At 40.1% G+C, this 25,149-nt stretch overlaps 1 protein-coding gene across 7 annotated transcripts in view; it reads right to left on the bottom strand.

Moving 5' to 3' along the window:
- The window catches only part of LRP5 (LDL receptor related protein 5), a 178,768-nt gene extending 155,215 nt beyond the window's left edge, over positions 1 to 23,553 (bottom strand). For 2 of the 7 annotated variants that reach the window (XM_071809071.1, XM_071809072.1), the window contains exons 1-2: positions 23,375 to 23,465; positions 15,273 to 15,808 (exon numbers count right to left, since the gene is read on the bottom strand). Coding sequence is in view for 3 of the 7 variants with exons in the window: in XM_065838054.2 (XP_065694126.1) it covers positions 23,375 to 23,456 (82 nt within the window). In the remaining 4 variants the exon portion in view is untranslated. Of the gene's footprint in view, positions 1 to 15,272; positions 15,809 to 23,374 lie in introns of all 7 variants that reach the window. The other 5 variants (XM_065838052.2, XM_065838053.2, XM_065838054.2 and 2 more) reach the window with 4 other exon arrangements.
- Positions 23,554 to 25,149: the final 1,596 nt, after the last annotated feature.

The following is a 25,149-nucleotide window of genomic DNA, read 5'->3' as shown; positions in this document are numbered from 1 at the left end:
TTTCTTTTGAAGGAGAAATTTTCAGATGGAAATCAAGCTAAACATTGCTTGTATGTGCTATTAGCCAGCCCTAACCCAGCTCAAAAAAAAAAAAAAGTATGCATATAGGCGACCTACTGACCAGCATCACAGCCAGTCTCCAAACTTCCTCTTAAGTTAAAAACAATGTGATACAAGGAAGGCTGTCACAGGCCTCACACACAGCTGTTGTCTCAAGACGTGATGAGCAAACATTTCCAGATCCATCATAGACTATTGCACTGGACTCTCACCTTCTCCAGCTATACAAAGCTATGGTCTTTACACTGCTGTCCATAAGAGTGAAAGATCCTGTAAACCACTTAAGATTTGGAACTCTGGGTACAAAAAACTAACTCTACGGGCTATCATTAATGACAAATTACTCGCACTGAGGGGAGTACTGCTTTATGGTATCCCTCACGTAAAAGCCTGCAGTGACCAGACCTCAGCTAGAAGCTCAGTTCAGAAGTCTCTGAGGACTGTGTTCTGAGGCAAGTCACTCAGCAAGTCAATGAGGAGGTATCATCATAAAAATACAGTTGCTGACGACAGGCACATTCACGTCAAGGGCAAGTCCCTGACCCTTTTATGACAATACACTGGCATCAAATACTGCAGCACTAGCTGACGTGTTTGCCAAATATAGTAAAAACTCAAGCTTTTTTCCCTCTAGCTGTTCAGATACTAAAGAACAAATACTTTCCCTCTCTCCTCAGCCTGGTTAACTGATAGAAAAAATTTCTTTATTACCTGATCAGACAGCATATTTGCATCAACATATTCTGATGTAGAACTTCAGAAAGCAATGGCTTAAACTTGATATGAGTAGTGATGTTCATGTGCATGGTGCTAGCAAAGTCCACCCCATTACCCTCTCTTCGCAAGGTAGCAGATTGTGCATTAATTCCTTATTGGATTGAGTTTCTATGCTAGATCCAGAGAACTGAGTTAGGAATGGATGTTCATGGAGTGGCACAGTACTGGGAAGGAATCTGGCAGATAAGGATTTGACTTCCATTCTACCAGACCACCCTGTTCAAATATCACTCCTCTTTGCACTGATTCTGTAATACCAAATACTTCAATTGTCTTGTCAGTAAGGTTTCATATTTTGATTAAGAATTCTTTAAAGTACAAACTTGTATTTTATCTAATACCATAGAACACTAGTTCGAATCCCATAACAGTGTTTAACATACTCAAACCACACTGGAGCTGTCAGCTGACTCATGGTGGTTTTCTTTGGGAGAATTACTATGGCACTCTATGTGTACCCACAAAAATTTGAAACAGCCTGTCCATTGAGGTCTCTGGTATTTTCTGATTTTAGAATAAGCAGAAGTGGCATTGAAGTAGTCTCTTACATGGTACTGCTGCTTTGCCAAAACAGGTAAGTGTAAAGGCAGTGCATAAAAATAGGGATGGGGGATGTGGCAGGAAAAAAAAACATATTTGGGTGTTTCACATTATGTGATGGAGTATATGGCAATAATTTTGTTGTTATTTTAAACGGAGTAGGTATGGGTTCCCCCCACCTCCATGTTATGCTCAGTAGTTTTAAAACTTCAAAGAACATTGAAAATTTGTCCTGCTTCTGCATAAACGGGTTTAGAAGAATGCAAAGGGACAGCTTCCTTGAACATCTAAACACTACTTTTGTTGTGGATAGCAGTTCAGATCTATCCAAAAATGGGAAAAAAAAAAAAAAAAAAAACCTGCAGTGTCTCCTTTTTAGATTCTGGATGCCAATGGAAGCAAGGTTCTGGAGGTTTTTTTGTGGGTTTGTTTCTTGTGGGTTGGTTTGTTTGTATTGGGTTTTGTCTGTTTTGGGGTGTGTTTTGGCTGGTTGTTTTTTTGTTGTTGGGGCGGGGAGGGTTGTGCTTGTTTGTTTGGGATTTTGTTGGTTTGGGTTTTTTTCGCCAGGTTTATTTTATTCCTCTTTGGTTTGGCAGAGAGCTCTTACCAATAATGCTAGATTATGTAGCAATGAGGGTTCCAAACTTTTAATGGATAAAATAGTGGTTCTACATCATTTGGAAAATTTGGCTTGCAAATTTTCTCCAGAACTTAAACAAATATAGGCTTGACAAAGGTATGCTTCTTTCTGATCTGAACTGTTTCCAATTTCTAGTTCCAGATGTTACATTAACTCCAAAAGATGCAAACATTAAGCAAGCTAGAAAAAGACATTTTACTTCCATCTCCACCAGGCATATGATATGTACCCTTGAAACTGTAATATATTTATAAAATGCAGGAAACTACTCAGCAAAAGCACATGCTGGATTCAGCTGCTGGCAAATGTTATTCTTTGGAACAAAAATATAGATAAGTCCAATGTGGAAGACACAAACGTAGGTTCCACAATCTGTCATGATTTTTTTCTAGCAGTGAAGAATCTTCCCCAATAAAGCCATCTTATTAAACAGAACCAGTCACATGATAATGGGTTTTAGAGAGAGTGAAGTTAACAGTTTTCAGCACCAAATTGCAGACAGGACTTCTGATTTTTTGTGCAAATCTGGTCTTTCAGACCAATATTCAAGATTTTGTTTTTGTGAGAGCTCATTAGGAAGGAGAGCAAAAAAAAGATTAGGTGAAAAGAATTATTTAAGATAAAGCAATCTGTAATATTGTGCTTGTTATTTATATTGCTGATAATACTTTGTGTCCTTCAATGTAGCAAATAAATACACCAATCTGCCCCAAGCTTTGTAAATTGCTCCTTGCTGGAGATGATTCTGCTTTAACCAAGAACATTAGTTAAACTAAATTAATTCCTTATGGCTTCTTTTGTCTGTCTAAGGTCAATGTTTGTCCTGCAAGTTACCTGCCCTGGGATATGCCAACAAGACTGCACGCACAGTTGCTTTCCTTGAACCAATCCTGTCAAAAGCATGTTGGTTTAAAAAGGTCAGTACATTTAAAACAAAACAAAAAAAAAAAAAAGTACTAAGGCAACTTCTTCACCCAGTTCATCTGCAGCCAGAATACAGCCTGGTTGCAGACTTGCAGAGCGCTGTCTCTGTGCTGCTGTATCTTGTACACATGATGCTCAGGGGAAGGAACCTTATAGGTGGTTTTGTGCTGTGCTTTAAAAAAAAATATGGTGGCACACACAGGTTTGCTTTACTTCTATGATTTAAACATAGACCTCGCCATCCACAAACTCGCAACTTAAGATTTCAAAATATTTCCATGTAGAGCTACAACAAATTTTAGTTTTCAAGTTAGGCATATTTACATGCAAAGGAAAAGGGTTGTTTCCTCTACATACTAAAAATGTAAGTCATGCTTTAAAATATATATATTATGCCCCAAAGGCAAGGTTTATGTGAATAATTTAAAAAACACACAGAAGACACCTTAAATTTCATTAGTGAATTGTAAGAAAATTGAATGTGGTGCCTGCATCCACCTAGCCTTTGAAGCACTACCTGAAAGAGAAGGCTGAACAACCATAAGAAAAATCTACCTTCTCTAAAAACTAGATGTAAACTAGACCACAAAAGTACTTGCTTTTTATGAAAAACAGCTTCCTTCTCAAATACAACAACAAAAAGGCAATCAACAAAGAAGAAAACCAAACCCACACCAAACAAGCACTAACTTGGAGCACAGTTGACAGAAGCCCTTCCCTTCTACACTACAGTTAGGCTTCTCATTCTGTAATTAAATACTTGCTCAAAGTTAGGGTAAACTTCACTTTCTACTTACAGAAAACACTGTGACACTACAGTTAAAAGTAGTACAAAGTGGAGACATTCAAAACCCACCTGTGCACCATTCCTGGGCAATCTACTCCAGGTGAACCTGCTTTAGCAGGTGGGTTAGACTAGATGATCTCCAAAGGTCCCTTCCAACCCCAACCACTCTGTGATTCTGTGAAACAGATAAATCATTTATCAAGCTCATCTAGTGCAGCAATTAACTAAATAAGATGCAAATAAAAATGCGGATTTCTTTCTCCTTCAAAAAGGGGACCTAAAATCCTGAACTCACTGTTCATGTCAGTCTTCTATTAATTACCATGTGCAATATAGGTCAACCTTGCTATCAAAAGACCTCACTTGGGTGACAGAAAGTAACTCACTTTTGAGGACAGTTCAGGCTTATCTCCTTTGCTGTGACTAATACTTGATATGTAGAGCAGCATTGGGCAATACATGTTATCGACTCAGCAGGAATGAGATTCAAAACGAACAACTCATTTTACCAAAGTTACTGAGGAGCCAGTAACTATTATAGAAGTCATCATCTATCCACTACTTCTCAATTATTGCACCATGAAGCTCTGAAGCAAGAAGATGCACTTTATTTTCCCTCTGTTATCAACATGTGAAAAACATCAAATTTCTTATGTTTTATTTGGAGGAAGTTAGGGCATCTAAAACCTCTCAAGAATGTGGTCCACTGGTTACCATATTATGTTGTTTCCTTTACAAAACTCTACAATGCAGAGTATGTTTATATATACATATATATATATATCACACATTTATACATATACACTTCATAAGGTAAAAGACTTGACATTAAACAGGCTACTGAAGTTGAAGCTTTCAAACTAAAAACTTCATCCCATGCAGTAATTGTCCAAGAACACAACAGAACAGCACAACATCAAAGGAGAAAATATCTATCTACTCCTGCAGAAAAGTTAATCCATACAGTTAACCCTCTATCACATCACACTATAAATGCAAACACATGCTCCATTTCTGTGTGGCTCAGAAGATTCTCCAAGATGCTATTGTTGTTACTAATGAGGTGCAGCACAAACAATTAGACTTGTAAAAATAACACATCAAGTTTAGATTTTATTTATTAAAAAAACCCACAAAGAACAAAACAGCACAAACTGTATAACATCTGAATTGCATGGAAAAATGTGGTGTTATCCTTCCTTCAAAGGTGACTATGTTAGACTCAAAATCCTTGATCTTGAAGTATCAGTTTTATTAGACTAGAGAAAAGTTGATTAAATTAATATTTTACCCTACATCATACAGCAGCATCTCTCTCTTTCTCCTCACTGATGCAAGTTATTTATTAATAAACACACTGCGGGGGCAGAGGAGAGAGGAAAGCAGAGAGAAGAGAGAGAGGATAAAAAACAAAATAATAATTAAAAAAGAGCATGGAAAAGACATCCTACAAAAAAAGAAAAAAAAGGTAACTAAAGAGGTTACTTTCAGCCCAGTCCTCTAATCTAGTTTACTACATAGCCACACATTTTCATGTTGTCACCGGATGTTTTTAATTTACACCACAATTGCAAACAAATTCCTCTTCATTTAGGCTTAAAGTAACACCGTTAGTTATGAAAAGGTTCCTAGTAGACTCTAGAACATTTAAAATTAGTAAATCCACTAACACTGTTGCAAGCTTATTTGCAGTGACCTGTCCCTCATATTGGTGGGTTTGTTTGTTTGTTTAAAAAACACCACACACAAACTTCCCCAGGATTTAGGAAGCAACAAGAGACCCACTTCTTCAGTCCAATTTAAGTATCAAATCAGCCTCTGGGAAAGAAAAATAAATATTAATGAAAATCTAAACAGTAAGCTGCAGGATAAAGTAAATTCAGGACTTTGGGGGCTTTGCATGTAAACTTTTGTGTACTTTTCAAATAAAGCCTTTTTTGTTGGTGCCAATTTTACAACTGTATAGAAAGATGTGCTTTGAGGTTGCTAGTAGACAAGTTTTGGGAGTTCTTTAATATAACATGAATTTCCAGGTGTCAGAACTAGAAAGCTTCATGCCATTTCAGACACTGGGAAGCATTCTGAAAACATTACTGCTTTGCCAAGGCATTGCTGAAGCCAGTACAACAGGTGGAGTTGAAGTTGGAAGATACCTAGTGTCCACCAGAGAGTCTGGTCGTACATTTGGCACATGCTCAGCCAAATGTGGGATACAGGCACAGACTGCTATCTGCTGTAGACTGTTCTATTTGTTCCCAGCAAAAATTATCCTTCTAGGAATAAGCAATATTTATGACGGGACTTCGAATTAATTACCATTCCATGTTTCAAAATCTTTGTAAATAAAGGTAATAAAATACACTCATTTTGGCCACATACACAACAGTGATCTGACAACTGACATCATACACATCAATAACAGAAAAAAGAACACAGACGAAGCCCAAAGTTTAGAAACTGAACTTGGGATAGTATAAAAAGTTAAACTTTCATTGAAAGAAATGTTGCCAAGCACACTAAGTAAACACAACTTTCTGAAATACTCACAGTAACCTGTTCCCAGTGTCCTGCTGATGTTTAAATAGGAAAATAACCCTGTAAAGGCCATTCCTTTTTATAAACAGCCAACATTTATTCAGACTTTGTAATAACAAACTGGTGCTAAAGATTCTTTTTGCAATCATAAGTGTGTGTGTGTAATGCTTCCCCGTCTCCCACTGTGCTTGACTGCTCTATTCTTTCATACAAACACTTCCATTTAAAAAAAAAAAAAAGTTATTAAAAAGTTATAAAAACTCTAGTTTTGGAAAAAACTGGTAGGTTTTTGTAGAATTCAATATATTCCTTTTGCCTCACAATAAAGGAGCAGAAAAGTTACACTGGAGAAAGCATTGCATGCAGCTGTAATTTCGAGCACAGCAGCTGACAAGTTATATTTTTATCCCTGCAACATCTCCACGTGCCTCCAGAAAATATGCAAAGGCTTTTCATTAGCACTGGTACATAGTATCATAATTGCTATGAAGCTTTACTGAACCAGTGATGGCTTTCTGCCAACACAGTGGTTTGTAACAGCAATGAAGTAATTTTAGTTTCCAACACAGACCAAGATTTTATTTATTTAAAAACAACAACAAACTCCAGACTGTGGCTCTAGTCTCAATGAGCACAGGAAACAACGTGTAAAGCAACTTCCTCCCAGTTAATGGCCAGGAAACTAAACAGCTAGAGAATTCAGCAGTAATTAAAAAAGAACAGCAGAATTTACAAGTAAAAGAACATACTAGTATGCTGATTTAAGTGTACCTGTCCTGTAGTGTGAACTCTCAAGCAAATCTTTTCTTGTTTCTTTCAATGGCCAAAAACGTGTCTGGAAGAAACACTTGCCATGTCACCCGAAATATTCTCGTAGGCTCCTGGCAAAATTATTAAGAGAGGGAATACCTAGAAGAAGGCATCATCCCTCAGAAACTAGCATTTGTGGACAAGAGGGTCCTAACAAACTATGAACAAGCATATGGACAGGTATTATGTTATAACATGATACACAACCATGATATACAATAGAAACAACCATGGTATACAATCAGTCTATATCAAGATGTGATCAGCATATGCTCAGATTAAGTAACAGAAACCTGTTACACAGTCCCAATCTCTACAGCACAAAATGAGATCCAAGGCTAAGACTGAAAAAGGACTAAGATAAAGTATTCCAGAACAGATCTTTGTGGAGGAACCATTCCAAAATACAAGCATCCTTGGGGAACTAACTGTGGAATAGCTGTTAGGTTTTGAATTCATATTCTATCTCAAACAAAGCAAGCTTTCTCATCCTACAAATCTGTATAAGGAAAGTTATACTAACAGGTCCCTAGAACATTCCTCAAAGTTGGGCACTGCAGTACATCTCCCTTAAAAATAAAACTTTCTTCCATGTCCCTGCAATGCTGACTTCACATAATTCTAGGAAGCAGAAAGGCACCAAAAAAATCACACTGGAATCTTTACCTGTATCTACTAAGTGCCTTCTGGATGGGCACAGAGGCTTTTACACACACATTTTTGCATGTCAAAGAGCAAGTACAGTGTGGAGGACTGAGTCAGCTGTACTGAGAACGTACAGTATTCCACATCCTCCCTCATTGCACACAGAATTTCTCAGGAGGAAAAACAAACAAACAAACAAACAAACAAACAACGTCAAAACCACAACAAAACCAAAAAGAAAACAAAACACCAAACCAAAAATAAAAAAATAAAAAAACCACAACAAACAAACCCCACAAACAAACACAACACCACCCTCACAGTAACAGGCCAAGAGGTCAATGCTTACAAAGATCCCATAGCCAATGTTCAGAGAAAACATGTCACTTGCATCATTCCACACATGCAATAAGCTCTGGGCTGGCTGTATTCTGCCTCTGAGGACCAACACCAGATGTGCTTTATCTCCAAATGCCAAGAGTTCCACACCCTGGGGATCAGAACCAGAGTTATTTTCCAGGAGTTGTAATTACTGTAGCAGGATGGAGAAGGGCTGCATGTGTCAAGGTGGTAATCCCCAAGGTAAAAGAATCCTAGATCGCTTAAATCTTTCACAGATAACAATGAAGACCTTAATTTGGACCATGCAATTTGAGAGATAATATGGAACAGAGGTCACAAGTGTAAAGTACTTCTATCTACTTGTTCTGGTTTCATCTGGGATACAGTTAATTTTCTTTCTAGTAGGCATGGTTTGGATTTAGTATGAAAAGAGTGTTGATAATACATTGATGTTTTAGTTGTTTCCAAATAGTCAAAGACTTTGCGGCTTCCCGTGCTCTACCAGATGCACAAGAAGCTGGGAGAGAGCACAGCCAGATTAGCTGAATGAAACTGGTCAAAGGGATATTCCATAACATATGACGTCATGCTCAGTATATAAACTGGAGCTGCCCACGGGAAAGCAAGATGTGCGGTTCCAGCCACCTGGATGATAAAGGAAGATCAATATTAATATGACCATCTAGATGGTCAAAGAAATAATACTAACATAATTAGATCATAGCAAAATATAAACGGCCTTGGACAGATTGTGTTGAAGTAGGTTTCTCATAATTGTAAAGAGTGATAGCCCAGACTTGTGAGAATGGTATCTCGGGCTGGATAACTGCCCTCAAATGCATGGGATGTGTGAATGTCCTTGGGCCTGGTCTGTGAATGAGTGGGAACATAACTGAAACAAACATAGCATCAGTGTGGTGTGTTTATAATAACAATTATTGGAAAAACATCTTACGTAACATCTTAGTCCAGGCCCATATCTGTAAATCCTGTAAACTGTAAATGGCTAATAAAGAGGGGCTCAGCTTGGCTCAGCTCTCTGCTCTGCCCGGCTCTGCGCTCCTTCCTGAACAGGATCTCTGTCTGCGTGTGCATCTTTGTCTGCATCTCGGTGTGTGTAGTTTCTAATCACCACAGTTGCCCAGGGGGCAAATACTGCTGCTCAGGAAAAGGGCTATCGCTGCCATGGTGAGCAATTGCATCGGCCATCACTTGTTTGTTTTCTTATATTCTATTATTATGATTATTATTTTTTTCTCTTCCTTTGCTGCCCTATTAAACTGTTCTTATCTCAACACATGAGGTTTTTTTTTCTAATTCATTTCACCCCCATCCTACTTGGTGGTGGGTGAACAAGCAGCTGCATGGTCCTACCTGCCAGCAGGGGTTAAATCACAACACTGCTCATCTTCTCTCCATTGCGTACTAGGCTGAATGCAAAGTACCAATCCCCATCACAGGCTAAGTTGCAGTTTCTACATTTTTACCAATTCTGTCATGGACAGACAATGCTAATGGAGCCCCATGCTAAGGGGACAGCAGGTAGCTTCTTCAAATTGCCAGAAATTGAAGGGTGTTTGGGGTTGGTTTTTTGAGTGGTTTTTTTCAGTGGTGGTGGTTTGTTTTGGTTTGTTTTCCCTCTACTCAATGAGGCTGCCTCATCATCCTACTTAGAGAAGTAATCCAACGAGTTTCCAGGAGCTCTCCTGACCACTGCTTTTAATTAATTACCCACCTACAGGCATTCCAGCCTTTAGCAATCTTGGTTCTTCACACAGTGGGGCAGGGGGAACACAACACAAAGCAAGCAGGTAAAATGAAAAACAATACACACGATACTTGCCTCAAAGAGCTCTCAAGCTGAGAAGAAATACTACCAACACAGAAGAACGATAAAACATACAGAAATAATAAAATAAAAACTCCTAAAGGTATGGAAAGTGTTTATGCAAGATTAAAGATTTAGGTGCACAATGATGATCAGGCATACAATTTTGATTAATAAAATACACACCGCACTACCTTTTCAGGGATACTTTACCTACCATTCTGTTAGTTTCCATCTTCCTTTCTAATGAAACACCAGCCATTGAGAGATTAATACAAAAACAAAGGAAGTTTATTAGTAGAAGATTATCTACCCCATTTCAGAGTTGGTATTAATTTTTGCTCCAAAAGATGCTTATTCTTTACATGTATAGCTGCCAGGACACTATTTAAATTGACTTTTTAAATGAACTGTAACTAGGGTTTATTTTTGGAGTAGGGCTTATATTTCGAGCATCCTCAAAAATCCTGAAAAATCATGCCAGGGCTTATTTTCAGGGAAGGTCATATTTTCAGGGAGACAGGGTAAAAAGCATATGTATAGGAAAAGATTACTAAGAGGTGTTTCTTGTGTAAAACACTCCAAGATGCATTCAGAGAGACCATTTATGTATCACTGTCACCTTTTCTCACATGAAAAGTTGAAGTTCACAGACTTAATGGCATACTTCAGTTAAAATACCAAAAACAAATCCAGGTATACTGAATTCCAGTCCCATATCCAGCGACCATGAAACTTGCCTTCTTAAAATTTATGTATCAAGATCTAAAATCAGGAGTTGAAGTCTACATAAAAAGCAGTTGGTTTTTTTTCCTCAGAAGTGGAAGGTTATTCAATAACACAACCATTCGAATGAAAGGAAAAAAACATAGCAGGAGAAACTGGTTAACCAAGTGTTTAAGCACATAAGAACATACATACATATTATATACACACTCATACATACACATATGTGAGATACCACTCCCTCTCTCCATGTCTCACACCTTTCCACATGTACATGACTTCGGCATAAACTAGCCAGGAACTTGTAAGAGATGATTACTTCTGCCTTGGTAAGCACTTCTGTGAACTTAGAGCAAATCTGTCTCTGCTTCGAGAAACTGAGTGGTCTGGTGGCACATTTAAACTGAGTAACTACCAGTGACTAAGTAAAATCCAGGCATTCTCCAGTTCTCTGGCTCATGCAAAATGGCTTTACTTTTCACAAATGTCTTAAAAGCTCTTTAAAACACTAAATTTTGCAAACAACAGAATGACCTCGGCATCAAGGAGCATCTAATACAGAGATTTTGTCACAATCATCAGGGATTACTACCCCCAATCCTGACAAACATGTTGTTTTCTGTCGCTTTGATAGAAAAAGGGAAATTCAAAAGCAGCCAGGATAACTCCATGGCCAACTCTTTGGCCTTCAAATTTAAATTAAAAATCTTGCTAGCTTAGTATTTCATTTATCAGTTACAGTCAGATGTGATGGTAACGATGACTGGAATGACCACAGTTATGAAAACATTTCAGAGAGAAAATTAATCACAACCTATATCACATACTTTGGCCACAAACCCACTGTGAACAGCCAGCAATGCCTCTGAAAATACTAACCATCTGTAGAATTTGTTTGTCAAAGTTTATTAGGCAAATGAGACCTAGAAGCAGACTGTTAATATGCTTACTAAGTGTCAAGTACATCATATGAAGATCAAATGGTATGGATTAGTTCTGCACACAAGCTACAGAGCTCACTCCAGCTGCTCATCTGCAAGTCTTACAGAACACCTGCAGATAATGCCCCGGTTTTGTGGATGTATTTTAAAGCAATTATTCTTCGCCCCCAAAAACCTTATTTTTATATCTGCACAAAAACTTCTAGAAACTGTGCCGTACAAATTATTTTTAATAATCCTTGAAGAATAATAATAATAATACAAAAGACATAGGCCTTTCACATCACCTCAAATATCAAGTATGCACTACTTCTAAAACTAAAGCTAGAGAAATCTGCTTAGAAGACTTCCTAAAATTCAACATACTGAGCTTTCAACCTTGAACATTCTCTTCAGATAAGGTCTGGTTACATAGGAATAAGCCACAGTTTACATAGCACCCTAGAAATGATGGGTTGATGGAAAAAGACACGACAAAGTGCCCAAGCACCTCACAGAGTGCAAAAAAAGCAAAACCTCATAAGAACAAAGTAGCTGGCAGACCACTCACTCAGTGTCACAAAAAATACCCTTCGGTCTTATCTGAAGAGAAAGACATAAAGAGTACGTTATTCAGGAAGTCTGAGAAACAAGAAAAAAAATTCCACACTACAAAGAAATAAAGCTTCAAGTGGCATAAGCCAGCTACTCCAGAAAGCTCCCAGAGATGTGTCATGGTGGGAAACCTGCAAGACACTTCCCTACACCATGCACAACCCAGCTCTTTACTTCAGGAGCACATACAAAATAAAAAGGGGTACTTCTGAACACCACTGTCATAGTGAGTCTGCTGAAAAAGTGTGTCATCTCTTACAGGAAGATCAAACCCAAATCCTTATTTAAGAATTATCTAGAAAAAAGATTGTGGCAGAAGTGTATCATAACAAAGTGCAGCTGTAAGTCAGGACTTCCTACACACTGGTTAATTCAAAGCAATATAAGTCTCACAAAATATTTTGTTTGGTTGATCCACAAGACATATTGTCACTTAGGCATTCTATGCTGCTGGTTTTTTAATTCATATAAAGACAAGTACAGCAGGCAGGCTTAGGGACATGTGTCCTTCTCAACTGATAAAGGTATAAAAGGAAGCAACTTCCCTTTCTTCACAGCCATAGTCTATAGTGTGAAGTTAAAAACAAACAAACAAAACACACACACACAAAAAAAACCCCACACATATTTCTGGTCACATAAACACTTTTTTTCCCCCTCCTTCTGAAGTCCAGCTAGGACCATTTTAATTTGAAAGAACAGCAAATAATATGTTCATGCAAAATGAATGAAAAAAAAAAAAGTACAAGGACTGGACAAAGCATCCATGAATCTGGAATCCAAGTAAAACCAAAATTTCCACAAAAGGTATGCTGAAGTTATTGACAAGGATTTCAGTGCATTGCTGCTGTTATGCATATTCTGTGCCTAATTCAAAACCTGGACTATTTGGCTTAAGCCACAAGTACATAGAGTGTGCCATAAAAGTTCTCAAATGACATATCAATAACCCATAGATTATCACAGCATGGAATACTTTCATCATGTTAGGAAAAATTTATTCATGGAAAGAGTTGTGAAGCAGTGGAAGAGGCTGCCCAGGGAAGTGGTGGAGTCGCCATCCCTGGAGGTGTTTAAAAGACATATAGATGAGGTTCTTAGGGACATGGTTTAGTGCCAGTGTTAGGTTAATGGTTGCATTCAATGATCTTGAGGGTCTCCTTCAACCAAAATGATTCTATGATTCTGTTTTCTCAGATCCTCATTTTCCTTTTGATTTAGTTAAAACTAACACTGAACAAAACCACATTATAATACACTATTTCATTCCAAAAGCCAAGAAACCTACTAAGCAGGTCCACTCAGTCCGCAGCTCCTCCTCATCTGCCAAGAGGTATAGAAACATGAAACAGACAATGGTTCCTCACACTCTTTTTTTTTTTTTCTTAAATATGGCAGAAAGAAGAAGTCAAGCTTCTGCCATCACTTTCTACCACCTCCTACCTCCGATCTAATTCTTGCAGGCTGAGAATCAAGAGTCCCCTAGGGCTAATTTATCACCTTTATTATGTGTGACAAGCTGCTTTCAAAAAGAAGTATTAATAATTGTTTAATGAAACATATGTAATGCAACAACTTCATTTCTCCAGTTGCATCATTTTTCACCATAGCTCAGGAACAGCACACTTCAGTTTTATTGAACAACTGCCTGGTTTATCTCTATAATCTCAACAGGAAGACCAGAGTCCAAAGACCTTAACTCTCTGTGCCACAAAGACAACTTTTATTACTCTTTAAAGGAAGTCAACTTAAACTGGGGAAGTTCAATTTCCTTATGTGTAAACAATAGATACTATGTTGGCACAATATTCAGAATTAGCTAATATTCATACAGCACTTATGAAAGCCAAAGTGCCAAACGGTATTCAACAATTATTGTATTATTAAGCAGGGACATTTTTAAATACATACGTGTCCTGGTTTTGTTAAAAACAAGTTTCTCTTTAAGTGAATTTGCCTGTCAGCTAAAGCCTTCATATTAGCTGCATTTTCCTGGAGAACCATATACATGTTTTAGTAAACATAGCAATGGAATGCAAACAAAGGGTATAGGTGGGCATTTGATATAGCAGCTGTGGACACTGAGAAAATTGAACAGCTGTCTGATTTGCCTGGTCTTTCAGATGACCCTTCTGTTGTAGGACTGCTGATGGTTCACAAACAGCAGGTGTCAATTGCTACCACGACAGTGCGTCGCCAGCAATATCGCACCAATCGAGACTCTTTGATTCCTATTCAGAAGCTGATCCGTCAATTGGAAAGCCAGGGTGTGATCAGTAAGACTCGCTCACCTTTTAACAGCCCAATATGGCCGGTGCGTAAGTCTAGTGACAAGTGGAGACTAACTGTAGACTATCGTGGTCTGAATGAAGTTACACCACCACTGAGTGCTGCTGTGCCTGACATGCTGGAACTGCAATTTGAACTGGAGTCAAAGGCAGCTAAGTGGTATGCTACAATTGACATTGCTAATGCATTTTTCTCTATTCCTGTAGCAGCAGAGTGCGGGCCACGGTTTGCTTTCACCTGGAGGGGCATCCAGTACACGTGGAATCGCTTGCCCCAGGGGTGGAAACACGGTCTTACCATCTGCCATGGACTGATCCAGACCACGCTGGAGCAAGGTAAAGCTCCAGAACACTTGCAATATATTGATGACATCATCGTATGGGGCGACACAGCAAAAGAAGTCTTCGAGAAAGGTGAGAGAATAATTCAGATTCTTTTGGATGCTGGTTTTGCCATAAAACGAAGAAAGGTCAAGGGACCTGCACGAGAGATCCAGTTTTTAGGAATAAAATGGCAAGATGGCCATCGTCAGATCCCAATGGATGTGATCAACAAAATTGCAGCAATGTCTCCACCTACTAATAAAAAGGAGACACAGACTTTCTTGGGCGTTGTAGGTTTTTGGAGAATGCATATTCCTGACTACAGTCAGATCGTGAGCCCTCTCTATCGAGTGAGTCGTAAGAAGAACCAATTTGAGTGGGACCCTGAACAACAACAAGCCTTTGAACAAATTAAGCATGAGATAACTCATGCGGTGGCCCTTGGACCAGTTCGGACTGGACTAGATGTTAAAAATGTGCTCTACACCGCAGCCGGAGATAACGGACTTACCTGGAGCCTCTGGCAGAAAACACGAGGAGAAACTCGAGGTCGACCCTTAGGTTTCTGGAGTCAAGGATACAAAGAATCTGAGGCCAACTATACTCCAACTGGAAAAGAGATACTAGCAGCATATGAAGGAGTTCGAGTTGCTTCAGAAGTGATCGGTACTGAAGCACAGCTCCTCCTGGCACCTCGACTGCCGGTGCTGAGCTGGATGTTCAAAGGGACGGTTCCCTCTACACATCATGCAACTGAAGTTATGTGGAGTAAATGGATTGCATTGATCACGCAACGAGCTCGAACTGGAAGTCCCAATCGCCCAGGGATCTTAGAAGTGATTACAGACTGGATAGAAAGCAAAGACTTTGGGATGTCTTCAGATGAGGACAAAGCAAAACGTGCTGAAGAAGCACCACCGTATAATACTCTTTCAGAGGCTGATAAGCAGTATGCACTGTTCACAGATGGATCCTGTCGTCTTGTAGGAAAACATCGAAGGTGGAAAGCTGCTGTGTGGAGTCCCACATGGCAAGTTACAGAAGCCACTGAAAGACAAGGTGAATTTAGTCAATTTGCAGAAGTGAAAGCCATCCAGCTGGTTTTGGACATTGCTGAACGAGAGAAGTGGCCAATGCTTTATCTCTGTACTGACTCATGGATGGTAGCAAATGCCTTGCAGGGGTGGCTACAGCAATGGAAGAAAAGCAACTGGCAGCGCAGAGGTAAACCCATTTGGGCTGCCACACTGTGGCAAGACATTGCTGCTCAGCTAGAGAGCCTGCCTGTGAAAGTTCGTCATGTAGATGCTCATGTGCCTAAACATCGAGCCACCGAGGAACATCTGAACAACCAACAAGCGGATCAAGCTGCTAAGATTAAAGCAGCCGAGGTGGACTTGGACTGGCAACATAAGGGTGAACTTTTCCTAGCTCGGTGGGCCCATGATGCTTCAGGGCATCAAGGCAGAGATGTAACATATAAATGGGCTCGCGATCGAGGGGTGGATTTAACCATGGACACTGTTTCACAGGTTATTCATGAATGTGAAACTTGCGCCGAAATCAAACAAGTGAAACGGTTAAAGCCTGTACGGTATGGGGGGCGATGGTTAAAGTATAAGTATGGAGAAGCTTGGCAGATTGATTATATTACACTTCCACAAACACGTCAAGGGAAGCGTTACGTACTTACAATGGTGGAAGCAACCACTAGATGGTTGGAAACATATGCCGTACCCCATGCTACAGCCCAAAATACTATCTTGGGCCTTGAAAAGCAAGTCCTTTGGCGACACGGTACACCAGAAAGAATTGAATCAGACAATGGTACTCATTTCAAAAACAGTATGATAGACAATTGGGCCAAAGAACATGGTATTGAGTGGGTATATCATATTCCATATCATGCATCAGCCTTTGGGAAAATTGAAAGGTATAATGGTTTGCTAAAAACTACACTAAAGGTACTTGGTGGTGGAACCTTTAAAAACTGGGATTCACATTTAGCAAAAGTCACTTCGTTGGTCAACACCAGGGGATCAACCAATCGAGCCGGGCCTGCCCAATCAGAAATTCTTCGTACTGTAGAAGGAGATAAAGTCCCTGTAGTACACATGAAAAATATGTTAGGAAAGGCAGTGTGGGTTACTCCTGCCTCAGGCAAAGGCAAGCCCATTCATGGGATTGTTTTTGCCCAGGGACCTGGCAGCACCTGGTGGGTGATGCTTAAGGATGGAGAAGTTCAGTGTGTACCTCAAGGGGATTTGATTTTAGGTGAAAATATGCAATACTGAACTGCATGATGTGAATTGCCATACTAACAGTGTTTAATAAGTGTCTTCCAGATCAAGACAGTGACGATGAAACCAGAGCTAGCTTCTTTGAGTGGCGCCTGACAACTTCTTCGAAGCTGATGTTTTTAACCCACAAACAGTGGTCATGAGATGCACTTGTACCATTTTTTCCTGCCCTGGGAGACTGTTGTGACAAAATGAACTTAATAAACTTTTCAAAATATGGTCCATTGAGTAAGATTAATTACTTCCGTGTATATATATGTACATATGTGTATATATAGTAGTAGTAGTGATTAATTAGATTGTATTGATAGATTGTATTGATAAGGTTTAAGTATTCAGTGAACGGCATATTATAAGGGGTGGAATGTCCTGGTTTTGTTAAAAACAAGTTTCTCTTTCAGTGAATTTGCCTGTTAGCTAAAGCCTTCATATTAGCTGCATTTTCCTGGAGAACCAGACACATGTTTTGGTAAACATAGCAATGGAATGCAAACTTATTGATAAGCATGGATGGACATCTCGTGATGGGGCAACGAGAAACCGGTGACCAAGAAACTGAACAACGTTGTATAACATTCCATTCACGTGAATACTTCATATAAAAGTGGGAGATCACAAGGATCTCGTCCCTTTTTTCCTTTTTTTTCTAATGGCCGACATTAGGAGAGGGCCTTGCTAGTCGCCCCTGCGAACTGAGGTCTAGTGAGAGACTGAATCCAGCTCCGGTTGGCTGCAGAGTCCAGTCCAGGACTTTAGGTGCTGGTTCTGCAGTTGCTGAGGCTTTCAAGATTGGTTTTGTATATATTTTGTATTATTTTCTCTATTCTTATTAGTAGCATTAGTAAAACATTTTTAATTTTTCCAACTCTCTTCTCTCTGTCCTTATTTTCCTCCAATCGCCTGTCCTTAGTGGGAAGGGGGGAGAGGGAGGGCCAAAAGGGGGAAAGGGGGGGAGGAGGTTAACAATACATCTGCCAGGGTTTTATTGTCATCCCGCAATCTAAACCCTCGACAATATGCCAATATTTGAGGTCCGCAGATCATTGATGGTCGCACCAGGAACTGACTATTGCATCTCCTGTCAGTGCTGTTTATTGCACTGACAATAAACCTTCCCACTCTGAAATGAAGACAATTCTGTAGCTGATTCACAGTCAAGAAATTCCTTCTCCCCATTAAGCTCATCTAACAAAACATACTCATATAAAGTATTTATTGGTTTAAAAGCAGTTTCACTGCCTCTAACCCTTTCATCATCCAGAGCAAATGAACCAATTTAATCAAGCACATGTCAATTTACTGGTACCTTTGCAAAGTCACCCATGGATTTAACCATCAATACAAAATGACACCTTACATCTGCCTATGGTGGTAGGCAAAGCATGAGACAAACAAGAATAAAAGAAACTACAACTAAATTAAAAATCCTGTTTATTATATGGACCCTCAAAATCCTTATCAACACATCACCCATGCTTTACACTTCTTGAAGCTCCTCAGTAGAATTTTGTGGTTTAATACATATTTTCAATCTTAAGTAAACAGAAACCACGAAGATGAAATGCTGGTGAGATCCACATTCTGATTTTTTGAGAAAGAAGGAACCAAAAGAATTTTTGGCCCATAAACTCCTAACAACTGTATTGAAGAACATTTTGTGGGACATACTTCCCATTTTCTCCTCTCACCATAAATGTTTAATCACTCAAAATCTGAAGAACTGCTCAAAATATCCCTTGACTCTATTATGAGACTTTCCACTCCCTAACTTAATAGGGGCAGAACTCTCCAGAAGTATATTTTCCAGTTCAGAAGTCCCAGGTTTGGGTTGTCAGGAGACAGCACATCTTTAACTTCTTCAGAAAGTCCCAAGCATCCAAACAACACTTGGCTTTAGCCAGGCAGTGTCCCCAGCCAATATCCTAATTATTTGCTCCTGTCCTAAGTGAACTTGCAGTGTTGTTGGACATGTCCTGTTGGAAGGCAATATAGTGAAAAAGGAAAATAATCCACATGCACCAAAATTTCAACAAAATGCTGACTCTATTGCGCATAGTAGAACTGCATCATTGCTGACCTGTGCCATAAACTGGAAGGATACTTACTCTACTGTCATTCTTCTCTTGAGGCTCAGGTTGGTACCTATTTCAGTTTTTCACGAAGTTCTCAAGCAGAAAGTAACAACGATTTTCTCCAGTGATGTTAGTGCTGTGTTTTTTTCAGCCATATCATATTTGAGAAATTCTGAACTTACAAAAGCCAAACATTTTTAATGTTTAATAGCTACTGAGTTAAAGGTTTAAGAAAAAATTAAGAGGATTTTGTAAAATCAAGAGCAATCAAGTTACCTTAAATAGCTTATTTCTAACATGGAATTTAAACCTAGTTATTGTTCTCAACCTCAAGATGGCAGGTTGCTTTCATACAATACAGTATGTTTACAAAAATAGTGATCTAACATGAAACTAAACCTTGATATTAAAGCTATTTCTGAGTATCACAAATAATGAAATTTCTTTTATTTCTGCTTTGACAAAAAGAGAGTCAACTAAATTTAACTCTACATTGCTTGCTAAATTTTAACTAGAAGCAAAGTTATATTAGACTCTCTTTATAAGTCAGATGCATATATACTCCAGGAGGGCTTTTGTGACCTTGATTTGCTGTTATGCTGCCACACCTTACCATAACAATAAAGGGTAACAAGTTTCCAGATACAAACTCTGTTTGCTAAAAAGTCACCTTGGCTTGTGTTATTAAAGAAACATGCAGGACTGAGAAAATTAACAGCTGGAACAAAACCCATGGTCTATTTCACTAATGACTATATTATAAACAAACAAAAAATTAAGATAAAAGTTAAAGCAGTTGAAATTTTCAAAAACATTCAAAAATAGCAAGAGGCAATGGTGGAATTTACACTGGGCTATGGATGAAACACATTTGCACTCTTCTAAAGTATTGACTTTGCGCATCATGCTTATTTATTTATTACAGACACATTTACAGTATGAGTAATTTTAAAGCATCTCTGGCTGCTTTAAAATGAAATTAAAATGAAATCAATTTAATTTAAAATTAAATAGTAACTAATGAATTCAAGCACCAAACGTAAAAGATAGTTAAAGCCATTATGCTTTGTCTGGAGATAGAAAATACAGTGTTCTGAAGGTATCAATTAAAACTTCAATCTCACTATTTCAAGAGGACTTACCACCATAATTTGTGACAGACCCTCACATCATACTAGCAGTAGTTACTAGGAAAACAGACATCAATGACAGACTAACTGACATGGCACTGAAATGCAGTTGGTGACTCCTCTGTAGCAAATTTCCCCATCATAAAATTAGCAAGTGTTCTTTCCTGCTACATTCTACATTTAAACATAGTGATAAGTTTCATTAGATTTAAGTTATCTCCAAAAAAACCAGTATGAATTAAAAGACATTTTAGGTTGTGTTTAAATGCATCCCTAGTTTCAAACTTTTGTAACCATCCTCTGTTTGCCTTCCTTTATCTTCTGTTTCTTAATATCAGGCAAGTAGTCGTTCCATTACAGAAAACTACGATACAGTCTTACAATTTTGGGAAATGTTCTAGTACTCAACAAGCAACAGCAAACCAAGCTTTTGTTGAGTTTCAGTAAAACTCATTCTTGCTTGCAATAATTCTTAAACAAGAATTACCTCAACTACTTCCAGGTTTTACAAGACCCACATAAAACACCTGCTGCGCAGTAGTAAGCATTCAGAACTTGAATATTTTCAGACAAAATCATGCCATTGTCATAACCATCTTGTTCCTGTATAATTTGCACAGGCAAGAGATGCCTCCCCTCAAAGAAGCACCAAATGCAAATATCATTTTGTATTATCTCAGTGAAAGAAAAACAGATGAGAAATGAACCAAAAAATATTTACATTGCTGCAGAATATATTGCCAAAATTAACAGACTTCCAGTTGAAGATGTTATAGAAGTGACTGCACAGAATGCCCTGAAAGTATTCCCCAAGCTTTGGAACTTTCTTTGGATATAGACTTTGAAACAAGTAATATTGCAGAAACTTTTGTTATGGTATAATTAAAAACCAACGTGCATACAACCCCTATCTGCAGCACGTTCATCATTATTTCAAGCCACGTAAATAAAACCACTCCTGTGGAGCAAGGACTTAGCTCCACAGGAAACTTATTTAACAGCCAAAGTATTCAGGATCTATTACAACATGCCAAACTTTGTAGAACCTTTAACACTGTGGAAGTTTCAGCACATCCTCAAATCTTGCAGAGATGTATTTACATATTTGTACGATAAGCACATCAAAAAACTTTTAAGAGGTAAAAGTCCCTTAAAGTCAGGCATCTGCTTACGGTTCTCGGAAACAGAACATGCAGAGTTTCTCATAGTACAGGGTGTTTCAAAAAGATTAACCCAATTTGAAATGACAATATCTTGTCATTTCCTCCTGTACTATGAGAAGTACCATCCAGATCAGCCTAACAAAATAATCACATACCTTGCTACTAAGTAGGCTGAACAAAAACAGTATCATTGAGATTTCTAACGAAGAGTCTTTAGCTAATTGCTAAAGACCAGTTGAGGAAGGTGACTATTGATACAGAATGCCTACTATATTAGAAGAATCACTGTCTATAAAATTAGGTAAATGAACACCAAACTCCAAGTTACAACTTATTTTGCATTTTTATGGTGAACTCTTATTTTCCTAAGAGTTCCAAATGTAAAGTTATGTCTTTTTAAAAATATTTCTTTCCATTAGAGTCTCTTAAGTAAATGTAAGCAAACACTCGAGGGATACTATCAGCCTCTTCTCCATTTAAAACACCTATAAATTGATTTCCCCTCCTAAAAGTTTCAGTCAAGCAAGAACATGAACATCTTTACACGAACTTAAGTGTTCAGAAAGGAATAAGCCATACTTCAGGTTCTCTGAAATATTCTTACAAAAATGAGGCAATGTGTCTGGAGAAGGTGCATCCTGAGACGTAGTAGGCACCTTTTTCTTATAATCCTGACAGAATAAACAATACATAATACACACCTACATAGAGCTCCAACTAAAAATATAGAATGACGATACCAGCAGGAGAGGTCCATTCTCTAGCTCTACATGACAGTTCTAATAACTACAGACAGTTTGAAAAGGTGGGTGGCCTAATAAAACAGGCCCTGAGGTGATATTCTGACAGCCTTGGCCACACTGCCGAGTTTTCTGAACTACCTAGGAAATGCCAAGAATTAGGCTTCGGCTGGTGAAGCAGCGGGGCGATGCATTCAGGCAGACCAGAAGTAGCAGCAACAAACCAGAAGTCTTACACACACAGCCCTAACGCCCCATCTTCGGTGACAGAAAGTCGGAACCCAAGTAGCACACAAGAGAGAAAGGATGGTGAACGGACCTTGGCCCTCTCCTCACGGATGCTGCAAGCAGAGCACAGCCTCCGTTTATTTGTGCTTTTAAAGGATTAGCACATTCACTTAAAAACTTATTGCAAAGGGAAAGCAAAGGGCAGGCTCCGTGCCCAGGACGGAGCGCAGGTTAGCGAGGGGGCCAGGGCTCCGCCGGCACGGGGAAGTCGAGCTCCAGCCCTGGCAGCGCCCGAGCGGCTGGGCCCAGTCCGGGCATCCGCACATCGACCCGGGCCAATCCCTGCCCGCGGCTGCCTCCGGCCGGGCTGAACGATTCCTCCCGCCTGCAGCGCCACCGCCGCCCCCTCCTCTCCCCCGCCTTAAAAAGGAGCTGGAGGGAGAGAAACTCGCCTTCGTCCCACCAACTGCCGACCATCGCCAATATTTTGATGAGCGACACCCGACACGCCAAACCCCAGAGAAATCCCTGCCCCGACACCGCGGAAGGACGGGAGTTGGCACGGGGGATGACGACTTCTGCCTCTCCTTATGCAAATGTACATGTTTACCTGAGCTGCCCTCGGGGGGACATGTCCTGAGGGGAGGAAAGGCCTCCTCCACCTGCGCCCCCACTTTGCAGCAAAGAGGGCCTAGACGGGATAGTTTGGGGGCAGGGGGAGGGGAGGGAGAGGGGACGCATCCAGCTTCCTGTCTTCGTCCCGTCCCGTCTCGTCCACGTGCGCGTCCTCCCACCCGCGCGGGAGCCTGGCCCGCGCCCCCACCCCACAGGATCCCGCTCCCGCCCCCCTCCCTGCCGCCGCGGCCCCGCAGCCCTCCCGCCGGAGCGCGGCGGAAAGTTTGCCTAAGTCCGACAACAAAAGAGACAGCGGCGGTCGCCTCCCCGCCGATCCGGGCCTCGCGACGCCCCGATGAGCTTACCCCCGGCCGAGCCCGGCTCGCACCGCAACACCGAAGCGGCCAAGAGCCGCAGTAGCAGCAGCAGCGGGGCCGCCGCCTCCATGTTGGGCCGCCGCAGCAACTGCCGGAGCCCACGGCGCGTCTCAGGCAGGCTCCATGCTCTGAGCTCAGCGAGGAAGGAGGCGGGGAACGGGGGAGGCGCTGGAACCGACCCTCCTCCTCCTCAAGCCGTCGCCAGGGAGGGGGCTGGGATCCTCCGTTCGCACCCGCAGCCCTGGGAGGAACCGAGGGCGCACCGTCCCGACGCAGCGTACCCCACGCGTGGGTACACCTGGCCGGGGAGGGAGGGAGAAGGTGGGATTTCAGGGTTTTTTTCTTTTTTTCTCGTTCCTTCTGGAACAATTACTCCAAAACCAGCCAGGAAGGTCAGAGAAGATGGCTAGCTGTGTGTTCAAAAAGCAACCTTTGGTGGATTTAGAAGTTAAGCGTGAGGCTGCCCCCCCCCACACCCCTTTTTATGTCTCCAGGAAAGAGGGTGGTTGGTTCTGTCCCACATGAAGGTTTGCTTTTGCTTTCCTCCTCACACCAAAACAAACGTGTCATAAAGCTACTCTTCTACAAAACATTACTTTTCAAAGAAAGGCACATTCAACAACGATCTTACGTTGCCTTTTCCCCCTGCTAAACGTGCCACCTGCTCATATAAACACATTGCCACTAGGAAAGGGGCAGAAACAACTGCCTTGTGCTATGAGGCCCTTGCAGTACTTGAGTCAGGCTGCAGAGAGCTGAGCAGCATGAAGCTCACACTGAAACACCCTCCGCCTTCTGCGTGTCAGATACTATTCCACCTTCCTAGCAGGGATAAAATAAAAGATATAAGTCAATAATTTCCATTGGAGTCTCCATTTTCTGTTGTGCTGACACTAATTCTACAATAGAAACAAAGGTTGCTAGATGGAAACAACAAGGGCCTGCCTGGCATCCCATTAAACCATTTTGGCAAGTCTCAGAGCAGGAGCTGTAAATCAAAAGCAAGTACTTAACAAATGGATGTTAAGTTTAATAGTTTATTTTCATTTGAGAAATGCATGAGTTCCAGGTTTCCCAATTGCCATGCAGTTACTTAACTGCCTTGCTGTAGGTGCTACAGCAGCACCTGAGATTACTTCTTGATAACCCTGTAAATCCCTGCCCATCTCAAATATGGGGATCAAATATTCAGGAATTCGTTTACGTCCTGTTGGTTACTCCACTGCAGATTTGCTCCCAGAGTTGCTTTTCTCGGAATGGGAAAAGGCATAGTGGTTTGGTTTGCTCTGTTTTTAAAGTCAGTGGTATTCGACTTAAGTAAGAAAGAAGTTTAAAATCTCAAGGAGTTACAAAAGGTTTATAGTGCTGACCTTAAATTTGACCTACAAAGGAAAATCAAGTTTTCTTCTCTATCTTGCTTCTGCTTTAATGTATAAAGAACATGTATTTAAAAGAGGGCTCATTTTAGGTGACATTTAAAACCTAGAAAAATCTCAACTTTCTTGAAGACAGGAAAACCAGAAGTTGGTCTTTCTTAATAGGTCTATAATAAACTGGAGCCCAAATCTGGGCTGCTGTAAATCATTAATGGCAAAACTTTGTGTGAACGCCAAATGAATAAGAGTTTTGTTTTGGATCTGTTTAAAAAAAAAAAAAAAAAACAACAACAACAAAAACCCAACAAAACTGCGTGACACAGTAACTGGGGATAATTAAAGTCAGAGACAGAGAAAGGGCACATTAAACAGTTGCACTTGCAGTAG

This window comes from Patagioenas fasciata, chromosome 5 (genome assembly GCF_037038585.1).
Source record: "Patagioenas fasciata isolate bPatFas1 chromosome 5, bPatFas1.hap1, whole genome shotgun sequence".
In the NCBI taxonomy this organism is placed as follows: domain Eukaryota; kingdom Metazoa; phylum Chordata; class Aves; order Columbiformes; family Columbidae; genus Patagioenas; species Patagioenas fasciata.
The sequence above is the reverse complement of the archived record's forward strand: the minus strand, read 5'-3'. Positions and strand labels throughout refer to the sequence as shown.